The 25,000-nt window shown below is 43.7% G+C and overlaps 3 protein-coding genes and 1 non-coding gene across 4 annotated transcripts in view; 3 read left to right on the top strand and 1 right to left on the bottom strand.

Annotated features, from left to right (window-relative positions):
• rrbp1b (ribosome binding protein 1b) overlaps positions 1-19,253 on the bottom strand; it is a 30,808-nt gene extending 11,555 nt beyond the window's left edge. Inside the window, exons 1-13 of the mRNA XM_078271654.1 lie at positions 19,204-19,253; positions 13,942-14,403; positions 7,691-7,882; positions 7,144-7,292; positions 5,783-5,905; positions 5,425-5,577; positions 3,818-3,936; positions 3,157-3,310; positions 2,931-3,027; positions 2,019-2,098; positions 1,734-1,771; positions 1,547-1,642; positions 70-118 (exon numbers count right to left, since the gene is read on the bottom strand). Of these exons, the coding sequence (XP_078127780.1) occupies positions 70-118; positions 1,547-1,642; positions 1,734-1,771; positions 2,019-2,098; positions 2,931-3,027; positions 3,157-3,310; positions 3,818-3,936; positions 5,425-5,577; positions 5,783-5,905; positions 7,144-7,292; positions 7,691-7,882; positions 13,942-14,386 (1,695 nt within the window). The 5' untranslated portion in view covers positions 14,387-14,403; positions 19,204-19,253. The remainder of the gene's footprint in view (positions 1-69; positions 119-1,546; positions 1,643-1,733; positions 1,772-2,018; positions 2,099-2,930; positions 3,028-3,156; positions 3,311-3,817; positions 3,937-5,424; positions 5,578-5,782; positions 5,906-7,143; positions 7,293-7,690; positions 7,883-13,941; positions 14,404-19,203) is intronic.
• On the top strand, positions 896-967 carry trnak-uuu (transfer RNA lysine (anticodon UUU)). Its single transcript has one exon. It is a non-coding gene; the product is annotated as a tRNA-Lys (tRNA).
• A 977-nt stretch (positions 19,254-20,230) lies between the features above and the next one.
• On the top strand, positions 20,231-21,092 carry pet117 (PET117 cytochrome c oxidase chaperone). Its single transcript, XM_078271642.1, has 2 exons — positions 20,231-20,411; positions 20,961-21,092. Exons 1-2 carry the CDS (start codon positions 20,316-20,318, stop codon positions 21,090-21,092), a joined length of 228 nt encoding a protein of 75 aa, XP_078127768.1. The 5' UTR covers positions 20,231-20,315.
• A 137-nt stretch (positions 21,093-21,229) lies between these two features.
• Positions 21,230-25,000, top strand: part of kat14 (lysine acetyltransferase 14) — a 12,656-nt gene continuing 8,885 nt past the window's right edge. The window contains exons 1-4 of the mRNA XM_078271631.1: positions 21,230-21,488; positions 22,574-22,695; positions 23,513-23,634; positions 24,395-24,567. Of these exons, the coding sequence (XP_078127757.1) occupies positions 21,230-21,488; positions 22,574-22,695; positions 23,513-23,634; positions 24,395-24,567 (676 nt within the window). The remainder of the gene's footprint in view (positions 21,489-22,573; positions 22,696-23,512; positions 23,635-24,394; positions 24,568-25,000) is intronic.

Genomic DNA, 25,000 nt, shown 5'->3' with positions numbered 1-25,000 from the left:
TGTGAAGACAGCGATCTTTGGTGTCAAACTGTAAACATGATGATGATTGTTCTGTGGATCCAAACCTACGTCTTTCTGCGTCTGTTCCCCGGCTGCTGCTGCTTCTTCTTCCTTCACTCTGAGGACACAAAGAAACAAAATCTCAGTTTTTATTGAACACGTTGAGCTGCAGTTCCTCTAACGGCCACCAGATGTCACTGTGATCAAACTCTGAGTCTTCTACTGTCTCACTATGGGAGGATTGTATACCTTCATACAGCTTTAAATTTCCAAATGTGGGTAAAAATGACCTTTGGCGGTTAACGTTGTTATGTTATAAGCCAGTTTGACAGGTGATGAGGAAGGAAACAACACTGTGTCTGTTTGAATCGGCAGGCTGCAAGGCCAGATTGGTCTGTTTGGCTTGGAAATCCATCAGGAAATTTGGTCAGTTTTTGCTGGCATGAGGGCTTTTGCTCAAACAACGGATTGTACTTCTGCATGAGGACACCAAGAGAATAGAAGTGGATCAAGAGGGAGAGCTGCTTTATGGTACCCACCAGCAGGAATGTTTATTGGTCTGGAGCCCTGAAATTGCATTACGTTTTATACGTTTTGAGCGAAAAAGAATACCACAGCTCAAGTCCCAGTTAAGGCGACCGCTTGATTGTGGGATATGTCTGGAGTGCTCACTATCGTCATCCGGTTTGCAGGAGAGCCACAGTCTGCTTGTGGCCATGATGAGTTGTGCATTTTGGCAGATTTTGGCCAATTTTGTGCCATAACAATGAATCAGGGTCTACCCTCCTCCTATCCAGAAGATGGTGGTAATGGCAAAAGCTTGATGGACTTCACCGACTTACACTTCCATTTAGAGTCCAGGCCCTTGTTTCGTCCAGAGCCCCGTTTTATTGAAGCCTGGATAGCTCAGTTGTAGAGCATCAGACTTTTAATCTGAGGGTCCAGGGTTCAAGTCCCTGTTCAGGTGACAAGTTAATTGTGTGAAGTGTCTGTTGTGCTTCTTATCGTCAGTTTTGTGTGGCTCGGTTACGAGCTACGTTGAAACCGAGAAGACAAAAGGAACGACGCGAAACAAACCAGAGGAACAAAACGTGGAGATATATTTTGGGAGTTGAGAGCAAAAGAGGAAGGCTGCAGAGACGGGCGACAATGAAGAGAAAAGAGGAGGAAAAGAAGTAACATTTGGCTATAAAATCTGATTGGTTGGTATCTTTAAAAATCTACTAGACATGTTAGCAGGTGATCCTAAAAGTTAGTGTAAAGCTACATCTATGATTGCAATAATAAAAAGGACTTTTCAAAATGTATGCAAGGATATATTTTTACCATTTTACAAATCCCTGGTAAGATCTCATCTTGAAATTAATGTGTTTTATGAAAACATGCTAAAAATATTTGTTTTGCGTTGCTTGAGTCTGGATTAGAGGATTTTACATCCTGTACCAGAATGTTTTTCAATATATTTCAATAAATAAAGCCTTCATATATGTATATCTATGATATACTTTAAGGACGTATTCAATTGTGTACGTTCTGTGTTTCTGACCTCTGTGACTGTGATGATGTCAGCAGCTGTAGCTCCGCCCTCAGCTGAGTGAGCTCCGCCTCCAGAGAGCCCACCTGCTCGTCTCTGCGCTGCACACTGACAGGAAGTAACACAGGAAGTCACACTACAGTCCGACACAACATCTACACGGGGTATTAGTTTAATAAAGTGAGAGCAGGAGACTTACCTGTTCTTCAGCTGCTCGACTTCAGACGACCGCTCCACCTGCACACACACAAGTTGGAAAGTTACAAACAATTCAGTTTATTTTCAACGGTCTCCTGTCGGAGAGAAGCTCGGGGAAATGTGTGGGTGAAACTAGAAGAAGTCGCTGTGGAGGAAAGTTTACTAATATATTCACAAAATGAGTTTGGGCTTTTAAAAAGCTGTCAATCAAAATGTACTTGACTGGCTCGGGCTTTGTCGGGCAGAACTTTTAAGGCCCGATTACAGCTCTAATCCAGGTTATTACCTGGACTGCAGCCTGGTTCTCCAGCTGGACCTTGAGCTCCTGCAGTTCCGTCTGTCTGGACACCAGCGCCCCCTGCAGCTCTGAGGTACAAACAGCAGGAAAAATAGTTACGTTTCTGGTACATTTGGACGAGATGCGTCCCATCACGTGTGCTGGAGGGAGTGGGTTAGTTCCTGTGATAATTCCCGGACTAAGACATAGTTCCTGGGACTATTTCGTGGAAAAATATGCAGTTAGATGTGAGATACACTTGGTATGGACCAGGGGTAGATGCACAGATTGTTGTTTAAACGTACAACACATATTGTACATTTCTGCCGCTAGGGATCTTTCAATCAAAACAACGGATGTTGTGAAGTGGGATTATGGGAGTTGTAGTTTTCATTGTTTAAAACGACTGCCGATTAAAATATGGATAGGATAGAGCCATTACAGTTTTATTCATGTTTAGTAATGTTTTTTCATGTCATTCTGGTATAATATTTGTAGTTTCACCCACATATTTAGGTTTTCTTGATTTGATTTGTATTGGTAGCTAACGTTAGCTAGCTAGTTGACCAGTTAGCGAGCAAACAAGCTAACATTAGCCACTCAGCTAAAACCACAAAATCACAATATATTTCAGTCAGTGTCACTTTTTGGATGTTTTCAGAACCGGGGAGAAAAGGGTTTGTTGTAACGTTACTCCGCACCGCTGAGAGACTAACTTCTCTTTACTTTGTGTTTGTGTGGAGACGCGGCGGCCATCTTAGATACAATCTATGGTTTGGACTAATAGACTCTGGAAGCACAAACAAAAACAAATCAAGCTTCTCACACTTTTTACTCTTGTTATTACAGAACTGGTTAGCATTCGTTAGCATTGTTGAAACCACGGGTCTAAGTTAGCTACATGCTAACAGAAACACTCACCGCTGACGGCAGCAGCTTCCTGCTTCGACACGTTTAGCTCCAAACGCACTTCCTCCAGTCGCTTCTGCAGAGCGCGCTCAGTGTCCTCACGGACCAGCTGCACAAACAGACAGAAAACAAGCGTCACTTCCTGTTAGCCGCAGCTCCAACGTCATATTGGTTGTTTAAAATAAGGAAACTACAGAGAGGAAACTACACATGTAGCTGCTGGGTTTGTGTTTCTGACCTGGGCTTTGGCTAGTTCTTGCTCGGCGGCGGCCATCTTGGCCTCCAGGGTCTTGCTGCGCTCCTCGTCGGCCTGCAGAGCGTCGGTACGCTCGGTCAACTCTCGACCCAGACGGACACAGTCCTGCCTGAGACGGGCCAGCTCTGCATTCTGCCTGCAGGGAGAGTTAGGGTCAAACAGGATGATACAGGCAAAGCTGGTAGACTGACAGCAGTAAACTCTACGTCAACTACGAGTCCCAGAGAGCATTGCTGTAAGAACTATCCAATCAGAGAGTTTCAGACACGGTTGGTGAGTATCTAACAGTGGTGTCATGATTCAACTTTTTTTTTGCAGCAGGGATGGCAATGCCACAATGGGAGCCACTAGATGGCAGAAAGGAACTTTACACTAACAGTTTGAGTTTGTGTTTTGAGAGTTTACGATGTGCACATGAATGCACCATGGAGTCCCGTCACTGTCTGTGTGCGTCTTACTGTTTGCCCTAATTAAGCTAGATGTTGGTGTGAATGCTATGTACAATTAAGAAACTGATAACTCCGATATGACACAAGTTCAGAGGTTGGTCTTTGGAGGACTTGTTGGATGAATGTGTAGCAGTGCCAGCTGCTGCTCATGGGTACTTTACCAACTTACAAACCTAACGTGACTTGTGTGTTACCTGCTCTCGGCCTGGCTGGTTGCCTGGTTCAAGGCGTCTCGGAGGATGGAGTTCTCCTGCTGCAGTCGGGCCAGCTGAGCGTTGGGACCGTTCTCCAGCTGTTCCTGCAGACTCCCGATCTGTTCCAGTTTAACAACCAGTTAGCTAAACGTCAAACACATTGCATATCTGTGCCAGCTAACAACTCGTTAGCCAGAACTCGACACCTGAGACAGTTTTTTCCAACTGCTTACACACAAAATCTTTTCATGTCACAAGATTTTTGAAACCTCTCACTCAAAGTGCAAAACTACACACAAAATCTCCAAAACCATCAGCTGTTTCTCAGCCTTTCACTCAGTTTCCAATCGCATAAAACACTTTTTTTCAAAACACTACACACAATTCTCCACCTAAGACACGACAATCTAACAGGAAGTGACATGCTTTCCTTTTCCAAACACAACCAATCAAAATGCTACAGTTATTTACCACACACACGCACGCACACACACACACACACGCACGCACGCACACACTCCTCACATGTACAAACACATTATGCTTAACTGATCTCTAACCAATCACTGCTTTAGTATAGGCCTATACAGAGGTCAAAGGTCAGATTACCTGTTTGGAACAATGGATGCCAACAATAGACAGAGAGCAAGGGGGGGGGGGGAGAGACAGGGGATGACAACGAGGAGGAGGAGGAGGAAGAGGGAAGAAGAGGAAGGAGAGCCATCTCTGATGAGATCAGAGCCACACTTATTCATCATGTGATCAACCACAGATTGACCAATGAGAGAAGCCCATCTTGAGTAGCTTTACAGTGGCGTCCATACTGCATGCTACTACTAATGACTATTTCAGATTACTAATCAATCAGACTTTGTTTTGCACAATACCTGCACCCCCCCCTGCCCTGACACACACACACACACACACACACACACACACACACACACACACACACACACACACATTCTTTATTCTATAAATGATACCTTTGGTTTCCATATGTTTGTAGTTTTGTTTTCTTGTTTCATACTACTGTATACAACATTGTGCTACTCTTACAAACGTGATGTTTAGTCCAATCAATATTTCCTGTTTTACTGTAACATTACATTGTTGTTTCCAACCCCTCTCAGCAGATGACTTCTCTCTAGAACATTATAAATGGAGATATAAGCCTATGAAAGATAAAGAGCTGTAGATTTAGAACAACAGTGTGTACATGGTATATCCCAATATTTACTATTATGAAAAAAGTGTTTGCCGTTTGATGCAAATGCTTCATTTTGAGACGTGTTCATGGTATTTTGAATGCAGTGTTTCATTTTGAAGGAGATGTGAGGCATTTTGTGTGTGCAGTTTTGGGAATTGTGTGTAGAGTTTTGAAAAAAGGAGACATAGTTTTGAACGTGTGTAAGCAGTTGGAAACAACTGTAAATTCACTATCAAAACAACAGCATTCAGAGACTCGTAGTTTGCCGGAGACCTGTGACTTCACTTGAACCTGCCCTCAAGCACTAAAGATTAGACTCAAACTTGACCTGCCTTCAAGAACGTCTAGACTTGACTTGAAGCTTGCTTTGATGACCCACTAAAGAGTTGAACCGTACCTTCTGGTTGAGCTGCTGCGTATGTTTCTGGTGTTCCTGGTTGGCTGTCTCCATTTTGGCCCGCATGGCGTCGACCTTCTGAACCTGAGCACTCAGCTCCGCCTTCAGACGGGCATCCAAAGACGCCATCTTGGATTTCTCTGCACCAAGTTCCTGAAGAAGGAAACACAGCAAGCCAATAACTTCTTGACTTCTTCCAATGAAAAACGGAAGGTCTTAAGCCAACAACGATGCTTTACACAGCATCTTTTTGGACTTCTTGATTGATGGATGCCCTCCAGAGTAATCAGAACTGCGTCCATGGCAACCCTTGACCAATCAGCAGAGCTGAAGGGATAGCTCTTGCTGGCTGGCTCACCTTGCTGATGTCACGCAGGCGACTCTTGGCGGCAGCAGCGGTCTCCTGCTCGGTGGTCAGCAGCTTCTCTTTCTCCTCCAGCTGTTTCTTCAGAGTGGACAGCGCGTCTCCTTTCTGACAGGCCTAAAAACAGACTCAACTTTACCGTTTGTCTTCCCATCGACCATGCAGTTTTTAGTCTATCTGGGTTTGAGTTTTCTGGGTTTTGGTCGTCTTTTCCACACTTTTATCACTAAACCCAACGTTTTTGAAGATTTTCCAGATATTTTTGTCTCTTTTTTCGACGTTTTTGAAGCTCTTTTCAACATTATTTCATCAATTATTTTCTTTAAATGCTATGAAATTGAATAAAACACCCAAATTCAATGAAAGTAGTGAACTGATCATTTATTTTACTTGTGAGGAGCGTTGTAGGGAACCATCCACGTTATTTCTTTTTGACAATTTGTTTGAAAGAAAACCCAAATTTCTGATATAGAAACCTTTTGAAAATGGGTCAAATTTGTGACCGGGTTGGCTCAGTGGGTAGAGCAGGTGCACATATACTGAGAGGTTTATGCCTTGACGCAGAGGTCCAGGGTTAGAATCCGACATGTGACAATATACTGCACGTCCCCTCTCTCTCCTTTCTCACCTAGCTGTCCTGTCAAAATAAAGGCGGAAAAGCCCAAAAAATAATCTTTAAAATGGGTCAAATTTGACCCGAAGACAACAGCAGGGTTAAAAGCTTGCATCAACATGGAGAATCTTTCACACTACAGCTGCTTCCAGGTCATTAGTAGTCTATATCGACGAAGATTCATTTACAGGATTGCTCCGGTGCCGCCTGGGCTTCTGCCAGATGCATGTCTTTTAGGCCGGATGTCCGTCCCCTTCCTCTGTCTCTGTGTTGGCGTTCTAACCTCTGGTGGATTTGTGAGGACTATGGTTAACTGCTCCTCTGATCTCTGCAGGGTAAATCCAGACAGCTAGCTAGACTATCTGTCCAATCTGAGTTTTCTGTTGCACGACTAAAACTACTGTTGAACGTCCACATGTTCCACCAAAACCAGTTCCTTCCTGAGACTATTTAGCAGAGGCACCGTGGCTCCATCCGGAGCTTAGCCCCGCCCACGACGATTGTGATTGGTTTAAAGAAATGCCAATAAACCAGAGCACGATTTCCTCCCATCCCGTAATGCTGTGTGGACTAGCCAGACTGGCCATGCGAGAATAGTTAGTTGATAAATGCGTTGTCCGAAAAGCCTAGTCTACATATAAAATATTTCTGTTGACATGAATAATTAATATACCATATTGGAGCAGATGTTCCTATACTTATGATTATGTCTTTAGTGTACTTGTGTCTGAGTTGTATCTACCAGCTGCCAGGATTCGTGGCGGACTCCAGCCTTCTGGTTCAGGACCTCGGTGAGTTTGTGCATCTCGTGGTCGCTGAGCGTCATGGCGGACACGGCGGACAGCAGCTCGCCGTATGGCAGCAGCAGGGATGAGTCCACAGAGTCGCTCACTTAAAGAGAAACCAGGACCAAACACAGCCCTCCGTTCAGCTCAGTTCAACTTATTCACAAAAGTTTAAAGACAAGTACAATCATAAGACATAATGCAGGTATGTGAAATGGGACACAGGGCCCAGACACTAGCAAAGAATACACATTATAAATATATTGTTTGGATAAAAATAACATGTTTTATACACTCTAAGAAATATCTGTTTTAATCTGACAGAGTACAAACATATTCTACTTATGTTAAAGTACTACTACTTTGATGAACTTTGATGAAAGTAAAAGTTACGGCTGAACATGACAACAGAAAGAAACTAGTTTGCAGATTTTCACATTTCTCTGTTATTCAAATCAGCGGCCATTTGTCAACAGGAAGTGATGTCATGTTAAAATGACTCACCTGGCGCCGCTTTGTTCTTGGACTTCTTCTTCTTGCTCGATGTCTCCTTGGGTTCTTCAGTTTTACCCGCTGACGGTTCTTTGGTGACTTCAGAAACTACGTTCACCGGAGAAACATCCACCACCGGCGCCACGGCCATGACCAGGACTTCCTTAGCAACGGTTTCCAACGCAGCAGACAGCTCCACCTTGGCTAAGATCAGATAAGACACGATACGTTACGATACGTTACGATACGATACGTTACGATACGTTATGATACGATACATATGATACATACGTTACGATACGTTACGTTAAGATACATACGATACGTTACGATACATACGATACATATGATACGACACGTTACGATAATGCACACGTTACGTATACATACGATACATTACGATATCGTACGATACATATGATACGATACGATATGTTACGATACGATACGATACATATGATACATAAGGATACGATACATGCTACGATATGATACATATGATACGTTACGATACGCATACATTACATGACATACGATACGATATGTTACGATACGACACGCTATAATACGTATGATACGACACGACACGTTAAGATACATACGATATGCTACGATACGATTACATGCTACGATACGCGACGATACGATACATATGATACTGATATGTTACGATATCGCTACGATACGATACATATGATACGATACGTTACGATATGATACATATGATACTGCTACGATACATACGATACGTATACGATACGATACTGATACGATATGTTACGATATCGACACGTTACATTTATTACTGTATGATACGATACGATACGTTAAGATACATACGATACGCTACGATACGACACGTTACTGATACGTATGATACAATACATATGATACGACACGCTACGTATTACGTTACGCTAAGATACATACGATACGATACATATGATACAATACATACGATACGACACGTTACGAAACGTATGATACGATACATATGATACGATACGATACGTTACGTTAAGATATATATGATACGATACTTTCTACAATACGATACATATGATACATACGATACGTTAAGATACGTTATGTTAAGATACATACGATATGTTACGATATGATACATATGATACGATACGTTATGTTAAGATACATACGATACGCTACGATACGTATGATACGATACGATATGTATGATACGATATGTATGATACGATACGATACGACACGTTACATATGATACGATACGCTACGATACATTATGATACGTTACGATACGCTACATATGATACGATACGATACATTATGTTGCGATACGTTACGCTACAATACATTACGTTACGATATGTTACGATATCGTTACGATACGTATGATACGATATGTATGATACGATATGTATGATACGATATGATATGCTACGTACACATATGATACGATACGTTACGATACATTATGATACGCTACGATACGCTACATATGATACGATACGATGCATTATGTTGCGATACGTTACGCTACAATACATTACGCTACGATATGTTACGATACGTTACGCTACGATATCGATACGCTACGATATCGCTATGATACGCTACGATACGATACATACGATACGCTACGATACATACGATACGCTACGCCACGATACGCTACGTATACGCTATGATACGCTACGATACGATACATACGATACGCTACTGATACATACGATACATGCTATAATACGATACGCTACTGATACGATATGTTACGATACGATATGTTACGATATCGTCATAACACGATACATATGATACATATGATACGATACGCTACGATACGATGCATATGATACGATACGTATGATACGACACGTTACGATACGCTACGATACGACACGCTACGATACGCTCACGACACGTTACATATGATACGATACGCTACGATACATTATGATACGCTACGATACACGCTACTGATACAATACGTTACGATACGATACATTATGTTGCGATACGTTCACGCTACAATACATTACGCTACGATACGCTATGATACGCTACGCTACGATACGCTACGTTACGATACGATACATATGATACGACACGCTACGATACGCTACGATACGCTATGATACGTTATGATACGCTACATACGATACATTACGATACATACGATACGCTACGATACGATACGCTACGACACAATACATATGATACGATACGCTACGATATCGATATGTTACGATACGTTACGATACATACGATACATATGATACGATACGTTACGATACGTACGATACATATGATACGATACGTTACGATATGATACATATGATACGTTACGATATGTTACGATACGTTATGATACATATGATACGATACGCTATCGATACGCTACATATGATACGATACGCTACGATACATTATGATGACGTTACGATATCGCTACATATGATACGATACGTTACTGATACATTATGTTGCGATACGTTACGCTACAATACATTACGCTACGATATGTTACGATACATTATGTTGCGATATGTTACGCTACAATACATTACGTTACGATATGTTACGATACGTTACGTTACGATATCGCTACGATACGTTATGATACGTTACGATACGATACATACGATACGCTACGATACATACGATACGTTACAATACGATACATATGATACGATACGATATGTTACGATACGATATGTTACGATATCGCTACAATACGATACATATGATACATATGATACGATACGATACGACACGTTACATATGATACGATACGTATGATACGATACGACACGTTACGTTACGACACGTTACGATACGCTACGATACGTTACATATGATACGATACGCTACTGATACATTATGATACGCTACGATACGTTACATATGATACGATCACGTTACGATACATTATGTTGCGATACGTTACGCTACAATACATTACGATATGTTACGATATCGCTACGCTACGATACGATCACGATACGCTACGATACGTTATGATACGCTACGATACGATACATACGATACGCTACGATACATACGATACGTTACAATACGATACATATGATACGATACGTTACGATACGATATGTTACGATACGTTACAATACGATACATATGATACATATGATACGATACGTTACGATACGATACATATGATACGATACGTATGATACGATCACGACACGTTACGATACGCTACGATACGACATGTTACGATATCGTTACGATACGTTACATATGATACGATACGTTACTGATACATTATGATACGTTATAATACGTTACGATACGATACGTTACGATACGATACATTATGTTGCGATACGTTACGTTACGATACGTTACGATACGACACGTTACGATACGTTACGATACGACACGTTACGACACGTTACGATACATTACATATGATACGATACGTTACGATACGTTACGATACATTACGATACGTTACGATACGATACATATGATACATACGATACGTTACGATACGATACGACACAATACATATGATACGATACGTTACGATACGATACATATGATACGATACGTTACGATACGTTATGATACGATACATATGATACATATGATACGATACGTTACGATACATACGATACGTTACGATACATACGATACATATGATACGATACGTTACGATACATACGATACATATGATACGATACGTTACGATACATACGATACATATGATACGATACGTTACGATACATACGATACGTTACGATACATCCGATACGTTACGATACATCCGATACGTTACGATACATCCGATACGTTACGATACGATACATATGATACGATACGTTACGATACATACGATACATACGATACATATGTTACGATACGTTACGATACATACGATACATATGATACGATACGTTACGATATGATACATATGATACGTTACGATACGCTACGCTCACGATACGTCATGATCACGATCACGCTACGATACGACACGTTCACGATACGATACGTTACGATATGATACATATGATACGTTACGATATGTTACGATACGTTACGATACGATACATACGATACGTTACGATACGACACGTTACGATACGTATGATACGATACGTTAAGATACATGCGATACGATACGTTACGATACGGCACGTTACGATACGTATGATACGATACGATACGTTACGATACGATACATATGATACGATACGTTACATATGATACGATACGACACGTTACGTTAAGATACATATGATACGATACTTTACGATACGATACATATGATACGATACATTACGGTACGTTAAGATACATACGATACGATACGTTACGTTAAGATACATACGATACGTTACTGATACGATACATATGATACGTTACGATACGTTATGATACGTTACGATACATTACGATACGTTACGATACATACGATACGTTCACGATACGTTACGATACGTTACGATACGATACGTTACGATACGTTATGATACGATACATATGATACGATACGTTACGATACGTTACGATACGATACGTTACGATACGTTATGATATGATACGTTACGATACGTTATGTTAAGATACATACGATACGATACGTTACGATACGTATGATACGATACGACACGTTACGTTACGACACGTTACGATACGACACGTTACGATACGTTACGATACGTTACATATGATACGATACGATACGTTACGTTACAATATATTACGTTACGATACGTTACGATACGATACGTTACGATACATATGATATGATACGTTACGATACGTTATGTTAAGATACATACGATACGATACGTTACGATACGTATGATACGATACGTTACATATGATACGATACGACACGTTACGTTACGACACGTTACGATACGATACGTTACATATGATACGATACGTTACGATACGACACGTTACGATACGTTACGATACGTTACATATGATACGATACGTTACAATACGTTACGATACGTTACGTTACGTTATATATGATACGATACGTTACGATACGATACATTACGTTGCGATACGTTACAATACGTTACGATACGTTACGATACGTTACGATACGTTACGATACGATATGATATGTACATTAAGATAATAAGCACAAAAAGTAAGGACATGTGTGTTTGGTAGATTATTTTATGTAAAATATCTTTATTAATCTTTATTATATGGTAAACATGCTTTTTGGGAATAAATCTTATACCGTTGGAAAGCCTGTTTAGTTCCCTTTAAGATGGTGCCCCCATTTATAAGGAACATGCATTAGTGGGATGAGCAGCAGCGCTGAGTATGTGGGTTGCACCATGAAATGACTTGTTTGGTGTTTGGTGGATTGGATGATTGAAGTTTGAAGAAACAAGACATATTGGCAATTGAACAATTGATTCATTTCACCAACAGGAGCCTCAGTAGCGTGTGGAAGAACCATACACAGCCACAACAGCCTGGCACCTCCTCCTCATGCTGGTCACCAGCCTGGTCACACACTGCTGGGGGATGGCATCCCATTCTTCAACCAGCATTTGTCGCAAGTCAGCCAACGTGGTTGTGTTGGTCACTCTGGCACCAACAGCACACCCAAGCTGATCCCACAAGTGTTGAACGGGGTTGAGGTCAGGACTGCTGGTTGAAGAATGGGATGCCATCCCCCAGCAGTGTGTGACCAGGCTGGTGACCAGCATGAGGAGGAGGTGCCAGGCTGTTATGGCTGTGTATGGTTCTTCCACACGCTACTGAGGCTCCTGTTGGTGAAATTAATCAATTGTTCAATTGCCAATATGTCTTGTTTCTTCAAACTTCAATCATCCAATCCACCAAACACCAAACAAGTCATTTCATGGGCGCAACCCCCATACTCAGCGCTGCTGCTCATCCCACTAATGCATGTTCCTTACAAATGGTGAAGGGAACTAAACAGGCTTTCCAACGGTATAAGATTTATTGCCAAAAAGCATTGTTACCACAGAGAAATAATCTACCAAACACACATGTCCTAACTGGTTGTGCTAAGTTTATACGATACGATACTCCTTCATTGTGCCCTATAGGAGAAGTTTGTCTTTGGCAGTCGATAGAACTGTATGTACTGTAACTATACACACACTTAGCATATATAAGCTAGCTTAGCATGATAGACCTCTGGTTGGTGGTGTGGTAGGTTTGTTCTCGACACAAAAGGCGCCATGTCAGGTTTTCGAGATAATATACTAAGACTTTTTGACTTTCCGACATGCTGAACTATGACTTTGCTTTACCCGACTGACTGACAGCTGACTTCTTCTTCTTCTTCTCCTTTGGCGCCGAGACTGGCGGTGACTCCGCGGGGGGGGCTGGTTCTGGTTCAGGCGTTGCAGGTTTGGGTTCAGGCTCCGCGCTGACAGCAGCGGGGTGTTCGGGGTCAGATTCTGGCTCGGAACAGGCCACCACCCCCTCTGGCTCCTCGCCGCCATCGCTTCCTGCTTCTGACAGCTTCCCATCTTCCTTCTTCTTGGCTTTGTTCTTCTTCTCCAGAGACTTCTTCTTCTTCTCGGCTTTGTGGGGCTGCGATTGGACGAGCCCGCGCCGCTGCTTGGCGAGCGCCTCCTCGTACGACGTCTCCTTCATGGAGAGCGTGGAGACGAGGGCGATGCCGAGCGCCGAGATGAACATGAAGCCTCCGAACACCATGAAGCCCAGGGTCTGGGGGTCGCTGACGTCCATGGCTGCTCACAGGAAGTCTGCAGGGGACACCTAGCACATTTAGCACACCTAGCACATTTAGCACACCTAGCACATCTAGCACACCTAGCACACTTAGCACACCTAGCACACTTAACACACCTAGCACACCTAGCACACTTAGCACACTTAGCACACCTAGCACACTTAGCACACCTAGCACACTTAACACACCTAGCACAACTAGCACACTTAACACACCTAGCACACTTAGCACACCTAGCACATTTAGCACACCTAGCACATTCAGCACATTTTAGCACACCTAATCGTTTAAATGGACCTTGAGTTTAACAATGAAATCTATCTGTCTATCTGCCTGCCTGCCTATCTGCCTGCCTGCCTGTCTGCCTGCCTGCCTGCCTGCCTGCCTGCCTGCCTGTGCTATCTGCCTGCCTGCCTGCCTGCCTGTCTATCTGCCTGCCTGCCTGTCTGCCTGTCTGTCTGCCTGCCTGCCTGCCTGTCTGCCTGCCTGTCTGCCTGCCTGTCTGTCTGCCTGCCTGCCATCTGCCTGCCTGCCCTGTCTGTCTGCCTGTCTGTCTGCCTGCCTGCCTGCCTGTCTGCCTGCCTGCCTGCCTGCCTGCCTGTCTGCCTGCCTGCCTGCCTGCCTGCCTGCCTGTCTGTCTGCCTGCCTGTCTGCCTGCCTGTCTGTCTGTCTGCCTGCCTGTCTGCCTGCCTGCCTGCCTGCCTGTCTGCCTGCCTGTCTGCCTGTCTGCCTGTCTGCCTGTCTGTCTGCCTGCCTGTCTGTCTGCCTGCCTGCCTGTCTGTCTGCCTGCCTGCCTGCCTGCCTGCCTGCCTGCCTGTCTGCCTACCCACCCATCCGTCTACCCATCTGTCTACCCACCCACCCATCTGTCTCACCCATCTGTCTCACCCACCCTACCCACCCATCTGTCACCCATCACCCACCCACCTGTCTACCCACCCACCTACCCATGCATCTACCCACCCACCCATCTACCCACCCATCCATCCCACCCATCTACCCACCCACCCATCCACCCACCCACCCATCTACCCACCCACCCATCTACCCACCCACCCATCCCACCCACCCATCTCACCCACCCACCCATCCCATCCCACCCACCCATCCACCCACCCACCCATCTACCCATCCCATCCCACCCACCCACCCATCTACCCACCCACCCATCTCACCCACCCACCCATCCCACCCACCCACCCATCCCATCCCACCCATCTACCCACCCACCCACCTACCCATCCCATCTACCCACCCACCCATCCCATCTACCCACCTACTCCACCCACCCACCACCCATCTACCCACTCCCATCCCATCTACCCACCCACCCATCTGCCCACCCACCCATCCACCCATCTACCCACCCACTCACCCATCCCATCTACCCACCCACCCACCCATCTCACCCACCCATCCCACCCACCCATCCATCCACCCACCCTACCCATCCCACCCACCCACCCATCCATCTACCCACCCACCCATCTACCCATCCCACCCACCCACTACCCACCCATCCACCCACCCACCCACCCACCCATCTACCCACCCTACCCATCTACCCTACCCACCCATCCCATCTACCCACCTACTCATCCCACCCACCCACCCATCCATCTACCCACCCACTCACCCACTCACCCACCCACCCATCTACCCACCCATCTACCCATCCATCTACCCTACCCACCCATCCACCCATCCCATCTACCCACCCTATCTACCCTACCCATCCATCTACCCACCCACCTACCCACCCATCCCATCCCATCCCACCCATCTCACCCACCCACCCACCCATCCCACCCACCCACCCATCTACCCACCCACCCATCTACCCATCTACCCACCCACCCATCCATCTACCCACCCTACCTATCTCACCCACCCACCCTACCCATCTGTCCACCCACCCATCTACCTACCCATCTACCCACCCATCTACCCACCCATCTATCCCACCCACCCACCTACCCATCTACCCATCCGTCTACCCACCCACCCATCTACCCACCCTATCTACCCACCCACCCACCCATCTAGCCATCCCACCCACCCACCCATCTCACCCACCCATCTATCCCACCCACCCACCCACCCACCTACCCATCTCACCCACCCACCCATCTGTCTACCCACCCACCCACCTACCCACCCTACCCATCTATCTACCCACCCATCTACCCACCCACCCACCCACCTGTCTACCCATCTCACCCACCCACCCATCTCACCCATCTGTCTACCCACCCACCCATCTATCCCACCCATCCATCTCACCCACCCTACCCATCTGTCTACCCGCCCACCCACCCTATCCCACCCACCCATCTCCACCCACCCACCCACCCATCCCACCCACCCACCCACCCATCTATCTCACCCACCCACCCATCTACCCATCCATCTCACCCACCCTACCCGTCTACCTGTCTGTCTATCTACCTTCTAGCCACCCACCCGTCTACCCATCCGTCTACCCACCTACCCATCTATCCACCTACCCACCCGTCTACCCACCCATCCCATCTCACCCACCCTACCTATCTATCTGTCTCACCCACCCACCCATCTACCCACCCTACCCACCTGTCCCACCCTACCCTATCTACCCACCCACGCATCCACCCACCCACCCATCTAACCACCCACCCATCTACCCATCTACCCACCCATCCACCCTACCCACCCACCCGTCTACCCTACCCATCCACCCACCCTACCCATTCACCCATCCCATCCCATCCCATCCATCTACCCACCTACCCACCCACCCATCCATCTACCCACCCACCCACCCATCTGTCCATCTCACCCACCCTACCCATCTACCCACCTGTCTACCCATCTACCTGTCTACCCATCTACCCACCCACCCACCCATCCATCTCAGCCCACCCTGTCTACACCTATCTGTCTACCCATCTATCTATCTATCTGTCTATCTACCCTACTTACCCTACCCTACCCTACCCTGTCTCATCTACCCTACCCTACCCTACCCATCTACCCACCTGTCTACCCATCTATCTACCCACCCTACCTACCCTATCTGTCTATCTACCCACCCTGTCTACCCTACCCTATCTGTCTATCTACCCTACCCTGTCTACCCTACCCTATCTGTCTCATCTACCCTACCCTGTCTATCTACCCTATCTGTCTATCTACCTACCTGTCTACCTATCTATCTACCTACCTATCTGTCTATCTACCTATCTGTCTATCTATCTACCTGTCTATCTATCTGTCTACCTACCTACCTGTCTATCTACCTACCTATCTGTCTATCTATCTATCTACCTACCTGTCTACCTATCTGTCTAAATCGCGGCAACAATGTTGAAAAAAGTGAAAATCTTCGCTGGTCCCACAATTCGATTCAAATTGTAAAAACGTGACAAAAATATGTTAAAACAAGGGACAACAATACTTATACATGACTATAATAATGATTCAACGCTGACACATTCAAGACATTGTGTTCCTAATACTTAGAATTACACTAACATTTTACTAAAGTCAAAGATGAATGCAGAAACTAGTATTTTTATTGAGTTTTACTGCAGTAAAGTATCAGAATATTTCAAAACTGACAGCAGTACATTTACTGATGGAAATGTGATAAATGTTGGATGTAAAATGTAGTTTAAATGGCTGAGCATTGTAGAGGAAATACACTTATACTACAACTTATACTCAATGTTTGGGTACATTGTGTTCCCAATACTTCTACCAGTTTAAAGTACAAGTTTGCTGCAGAAATGGAGTATTTCTGGGGAGTTTTACTGCATAATTTAATATATTTGTGGTTTGTTTGGTTGATAATCTTGCTGCTTCTGTCTGTCTTTTTATTCTGGCATTTTTAACACATGTATTAATCATATGTTTTATTAATGTACACGGTCCCCTTCTTAAACACACAGAACTGAACTACATTCAGGATGTAACATGTAGTTTAAATGGGATTTACAGCTGACTGTACACAGAGTACTCAGAGTCTGAGAGAGAGCAACGTGTCCCAGTACACAATTAACCCTTTGTACTCTGAACACACACACACACACACACACACACACACACACACACACACACACACACACAGATAAAGACACACAGACACACACACACACACAGACACACACACACACACACACACACACACAAAAACAAACACACACACAGATAAAGACAGACACACACACACACACACACACACACACACACAGACAGACACACACACACACACACACACACACACACACACGGAGACACACACAGACACAGACACACACACACACACACACACACACACACACACACACACACACAGACACACACACACACACACACACACACACACACACACACACACGGAGACACACACACACACACACACACACACACACACACACACACACACACACAGACAGACACACACAGATAAAGAAAGACACACACACACACACACACACACACACACACACACACACACACACACACACACACACACACACACACACACACACACACACACACGTTTCTAGAGTAAGTCGTGTCTCCCTCCTGCTTCATATGAACACATCAGTCCGTTCTGACGGAAGTCTAGTTTTCACCATTTTTTATTTTTTTTTTTTTTTTTTTATAAAAAAGTATAAAAAACAACACTTTTTTTCTGACTTTTCAGCGTCAGTCAGACACAACCTCTTCCCTCTCAGTAGTAGTCTGAGTACCTTTAGTTTCAGACCGCAGGTTGAGTTTAAATGAGTTTTCAAAGAGTTTTAAATGAGTTAGTAGAGAGTTTTCTCACCTCAGCGGAGTCCGTCAGGCTGCGGAGTCGTGGCACTTTCTCTGAACGGGAGCACAGGCCCCGCCCCCCGCCGGCAGCGCGGCTCCTCATTGGTCAGCGGCGGCATCGCGTCTCTGATTGGCTGGGGCGGGAGGGTCACCGCTACTTCGCCCAATGGCCTCATAGGAGATGTAGTTCTCTATTTAAACTACAGATTTGACAATGTTGATGTTCTAGATTTGATTTATAAAAATATATATACTGATAAAAAATACAAACTGATTTAAGAATCAAAATCTACTTACAGATATTTTAAATAAAGTTAATGTTGATTGTGTTATTTTGTTTCATTAGTGGTTAAATATATAGAAAGTATTACAAAAATTTGTATTATTTAAAAAAAATAATGAATAACTAATTCCAATGTAATTTAGGATTCAAATATTTTATTTTTTAATTAAAAGAAATTGCGTTTGCCTCTTTGTGTGTATGTAAATTAAATTAAAAAAAATTAAATAAAAAATAATAGAAAAAATAATAATAAATAAATAATTAAAGAAAATGTTTTACTTCCTATCAAAAAATAAAAATAATTAAATAATTATTATTATTTTTTAAAACTTCTCCTTCCTTCCAAATTTAAAATACATAAATTAATAATTAATAAAAATGTTTTACTTCTTTCAAAATAATAATAATAATAATAATAATAATAACATAAAATATAAAATAAAATAAATTGTAAAATAATTATTTTTAAAAAATCTACTCCCTTCCAAATTTAAAATAAATAAATAAATAAATAGATAAATAAATAAATAAATAAATAGATAAATAGATAAATAAATAGATAAATAAATAAATAGATAAATAAATAAATAGATAAATAAATAGATACATAGATAAATAGATAGATAGATAAATAGATAGATAAATAAATAGATAAATAAATAAATAAATAAATAAATAAATAAATAGATAATAAACCCTTTGCCCTCCTCTGCCCCGCGCCACCAGAGGGGGCGCTGTTAACACAGAGAAGAATCAACAGCAGCAATACATGAAGAAGTGGAAGCGCTAACAGCATCAGAGCCAGTTAGCAGCTGGCTAACGGGAAGCCAAAGGCTAACGGGATGTCTACAACCTCTAAAGTGGTTCTGGGAGTTTCTGTGGTTCTGACTCTGAGCACCGTGGCTGGTGTTCATCTTAACCAGTCCTGGGACAGACAGGTAAACCGGTCCGTGCCGAGCAGAGCCGGACTAAACGCTAAACAGCAAGGCTAACAGTTACGTTAGCTAGCCGTTAGCTTCGGAGCTATGAGGTCACAACAAGTTAACGGACTTTTTTCATCATTTCAGATGAAAACGCTGACGATGTTTAAACATAAATGTGTAAAGAGAAGAGATGTGTTTTGCGGACAGACTGTGTTTTGCGGACAGATATAACTGTAGATAAAGATAAATAATAAATTGTGTCAGGCTAAAACAGCGGCAGCTAGGAAACACATTCGGGACAGATTTCCAAAATAAAAGCGCCAGAGAAACGCCTGCGAAGCGACTAGCTGCTGTTTGTTTTAGTGACCTTTTTTTAGTGTCCAAAATTCCTCACACAATGTCCTTAATTAATTATGAACCTGCGAAACCACCCGCGCTACCCTAACACCTAACCTGGCTCAAATAAGACTCATCATTTGGGACACTAAGTCTTTCGGTTACTTGATGTGTGTGTGTGTGTGTGTGTGTGTGTGTGTGTGTGTGTGTGTGTGTGTTGTCTCTCAGCGTCTGCACGAGGGTGTAGTCCGAGATCTGGAGCGGGTGGAGAGGAAGAAGGAGAATCTGAGACTGCTGGAGGAGCAGAGGACTCTGACCGCACAGCTGGAGGCAGAGAGACAGCGCAGACAGACAGGCTGAGACAGGTAGACACACTGAGACACAGACAGGCTGAGACAGGTAGACACACCGACAGACAGACAGACAGACTGAGACAGGTAAACACACCGAGAGACAGACAGACTGTTGTTTACCTGATGTTTCCAGGTGTGTGAGTGATGGACAGCAGCAGCGAGCCGCTGGCTGGAGGCGAGGACGAGGCGGCCTGTACGTCAGCCTCCGAGGGCCTGGAGGAGGGCGAGGTGGAGGGGGAGACTCTCCTGATCGTGGAGTCGGAGGATCAGGGGTCAGTGGATCTGTCACACGACCAGAGCGGAGACTCTCTGACCAGCGACGTGGGCGAGGAGGCCGACGGAGGCTGGGCCTGCGAGGACATGTCCTTCTACTGCGACCGCTGCCACAAGTGGGTCCCTGCAGGTGAGATTTATTATCTGTTTATCTGCTCCTTTATGTTCCATAACATCCTGAATATGGAAAGTTATAACAGCTGGACTCTCTGTCTCCATGTTTCTGATGTGAATAACAATCTGTGAAACTGGTCCAGTATTAAACCAGAACCAAGCTGTAATGTTACCCTACAGGACTAATGTTCAGCAGCAGTTAGTAACAAGCTGTAATGTTACCCTGCAGGACTAATGTTCAGCAGCAGTCAGTAACAAGCTGTAATGTTACCCTACAGGACTAATGTTCAGCAGCAGTTAGTAACAAGCTGTAATGTTACCCTACAGGACTAATGTTCAGCAGCAGTTAGTAACAAGCTGTAATGTTACCCTACAGGACTAATGTTCAGCAGCAGTCAGTAACAGATTATTATTCTAAGTGTCTGACAACATTATGGGATGGATCCCTACAGAGAGAGACCTTTTAGTTAAAGAGTAAGATCCTTTTAGTTTAACATGAAACAGCCCCGAAATCATTAGCGTGTATAGAGCCAGCATATCTCCACCAGACTCCATGTAAATAATCAGGACTTTTAGTGTGTATAGAGCCAGCATATCTCCACCAGACTCCATGTAAATAATCAGGACTTTTAGCGTGTATAGAGCCAGCATATCTCCACATGTAAATGGGTGAATTACGGGTTTATTTCAACCAAACCAGAGTGGTGATTGTTGGAAAAGTGGAAAGATGAACCAAGACAGCTTTTGGTAGTTTGATTTAGTTTCTGTCCACTTTGAATGAAGTGTGTTTTACCATGATAAAAGTCATGATTATTTACATGGAGTCTGGTGTAGTTTGGTGATGGTGACTTCAGGTTACATTGCAACTTGTTTCTTGTTTAATACTGGACCAGTTTCAGAGACTGTTGTTCACATCAGACACTCATGGAGACAGAGAGTCCAGGTTGAAGGATACAGAAGTTACCCTTTAATGTTCAGGTACCTGTTCAGGTGTTTTTGATTATGTTGAAGCAGTAAATGTCCAGAAACAGTTGTGAATGTGTGAAACTCTGCGTGTTGTCCTGTCAGCGGTCTGAGTCTCTCTCTGTGCCTGTGTTTCAGCTCAGCTCAGGGGGGAGCAGCCCAGCTACCTGAAAGGAGACAACTTCTTTAAATTCATCTGCTCCGACTGCTCCGAGGACGGAAAGGAGAGCTTCGAGAGGATGAGACTCACCTGGCAGCAGGTACAAACCCAACATGAGACTCACCTGGCAGCAGGTACAAACCCAACATGAGACTCACCTGGCAGCAGGTACAAACCCAACATGAGACTCACCTGGCAGCAGGTACAAACCCAACATGAGACTCACCTGGCAGCAGGTCCAACCTGAGTCAGTAGAGATGGAACCATAGGCCTTATTTACAACCCCCCTAATAATAAAAAACGTTCCTTTTCCAAGTTTTTGTTCCTTTTCAATGAGATTTCAAGAGTTTCTCCACCTTTTTCGAGTTTTTTTTCGGCAATTATTTCGGATTTTTTGTCTCATATCGAAGTTTATTTTATTTTTTAGACAATTTTTAACAATTGTTTAGACTTTTTTGCTGCCTTTTTTCCTAAGTCTTCGGTGCTTTTTTCAGAGTATTTGTCTCCTTTTCTGGCAACGTTTTGGCAATTTTTGTCTGCTATCAATATTTTTGTTTGCTGTTTTTGTTGCTTTGCACTTTTCTGCATTTTTGTCTCTTTTCTTAGTTGTTTTCTTTTTTTTCAAAGTCCTTGGCACTTTTTTAAATCCATAATAAAAGTCCCGGGACGTCCCTAGATAGTTGGAGATCTCAACCCCCCCAAAGTTACACCCTTGAATGTAACGATAGCAACAACTGTGGGGTTAGATTTCATATTCCGTGTGTGGATAGTTGTTATTCTGTCCAACATAACATGTAAGATGTATGTGTGCTATTCTAGATGATGGCGAGGAGATAAGCCTTGATTGATTGATCCTCTGCCGTAGTCAAACCCTGGTGATGATGCTTGTGAACATGATTTGTTGTTATTTGTGCCAGGTGGTGATGTTGGCCATGTACAACCTGTCTCTGGAGGGAACGGGCCGACAGGGCTACTTCAGGTGGAAAGAAGACATCTGTGCTTTCATTGGCCGACACTGGAACTTCCTGCTGGGAACGAGGTCACTTTAACTTTGTTTTTTTTAACATTGTCTGACATCCTGCTTCTATTGTTTCTTTCACTGACTTGGCAACATGGTTGAAATGTGCGACTATAATGCCGGGAATGATCATGGAAGTCCATCATTAACACTCGTGGTGTCTTCCCTGTCGACCATGCAGCAACGTTTAGTTTTTCTGGGTCAAAATGTAAATATAAACATTTTGGTCGTCTTTTTTGACACTTTTGTCACTTTTTTCAAAGTTTCTGGCAATATGTCTGTATATTTCTGTGGTTTTTGATGTTTTTTTTTGGTCATTTTTCCTACTTTTCTTTAAAACATATTTTAATAAATGTTTCTTTACTTGCTATAAAATTGAATAAAACACCCAAATCCAATGAAAGTAGTGAACTGATCATGTATTTAACTTGTGAAGAGCGTTGTAGGGAACCACGTTATTTTATAGTTTTAAAACATGTTTCTGATATAGAAACGTTTGAAAATAGGTCAAATTTGACCTGAGGACATCAGGAGAGTTAATGTAAAATGATTTTACAACAAAGAGGAATGAAAGAGAAAGAAATAGGCCCTGGGACATTATTTTACAGTCCTATACACCACTGGTTACTGCCTTTATCCCCGTTCATTTATGACCTTTGCCCTCTGATTGTCCCACACACCTATGATGTCACCGTGCTCCTCATGCTCCGCCTCTATAAAGTGACTTCACTGATTGGTCCAGAAGGTGATGTTTCCTGTCTGCGTGTGTGTGACTCTGCAGGAAGAAGACTTCCACGTGGTGGAGCACGGTGGCCGGCTGCCTGTCGGTCGGCAGTCCCACGTTCTTTCGGTCCGGAGCGCAGGAGTTTGGCGAGCCCGGCTGGTGGAAGCTGGTCCAGAACAGACCTCCGACTCTGCGTCTGGAGGTGGACAAAGCCACCACCAAGGCTAAAGGTAAGCTGGGAGGAGGGAGGGGCAGCGTAGGCTTGGCCAGTCGCTCATATTATCAAATCGTCCAATCTGGGTCACTCCAGATGTAGTCTATATCCACGATGCTCCACGATGCTCCACGATCCAGATGCTGCTGGATATCCCCTGTACGTGCCTTTCTCCCACTGGGTGTCTGTCCCCTTCCTCTTTCTAACGTTTCTAACCTCTTTTCTGTCTTTTTAACGTTTTAAAGTACTTAAATATATAATAAGTAAACCTGTCACCTAACAGTGAACGGTTGATATGCTGTTACGTCTGTTTTGGTGAGCCCAGAGCATTATAAAAGTAGCCTACGTTAACGGTAGCTAGCTAACGGTAGACTACAGAGAGAGGGGTGTATTTTTAGGTCCGTGTCGGAGCGACAGAGGGGAAATATTTCAGTCGACACATTAAGTGG

This window comes from Sander vitreus, chromosome 2 (genome assembly GCF_031162955.1).
Source record: "Sander vitreus isolate 19-12246 chromosome 2, sanVit1, whole genome shotgun sequence".
Taxonomy (NCBI): Eukaryota; Metazoa; Chordata; class Actinopteri; order Perciformes; family Percidae; genus Sander; species Sander vitreus.
Note: the sequence above shows the minus strand (reverse complement) of the source record. Positions and strands in the feature narration are given on the sequence as shown.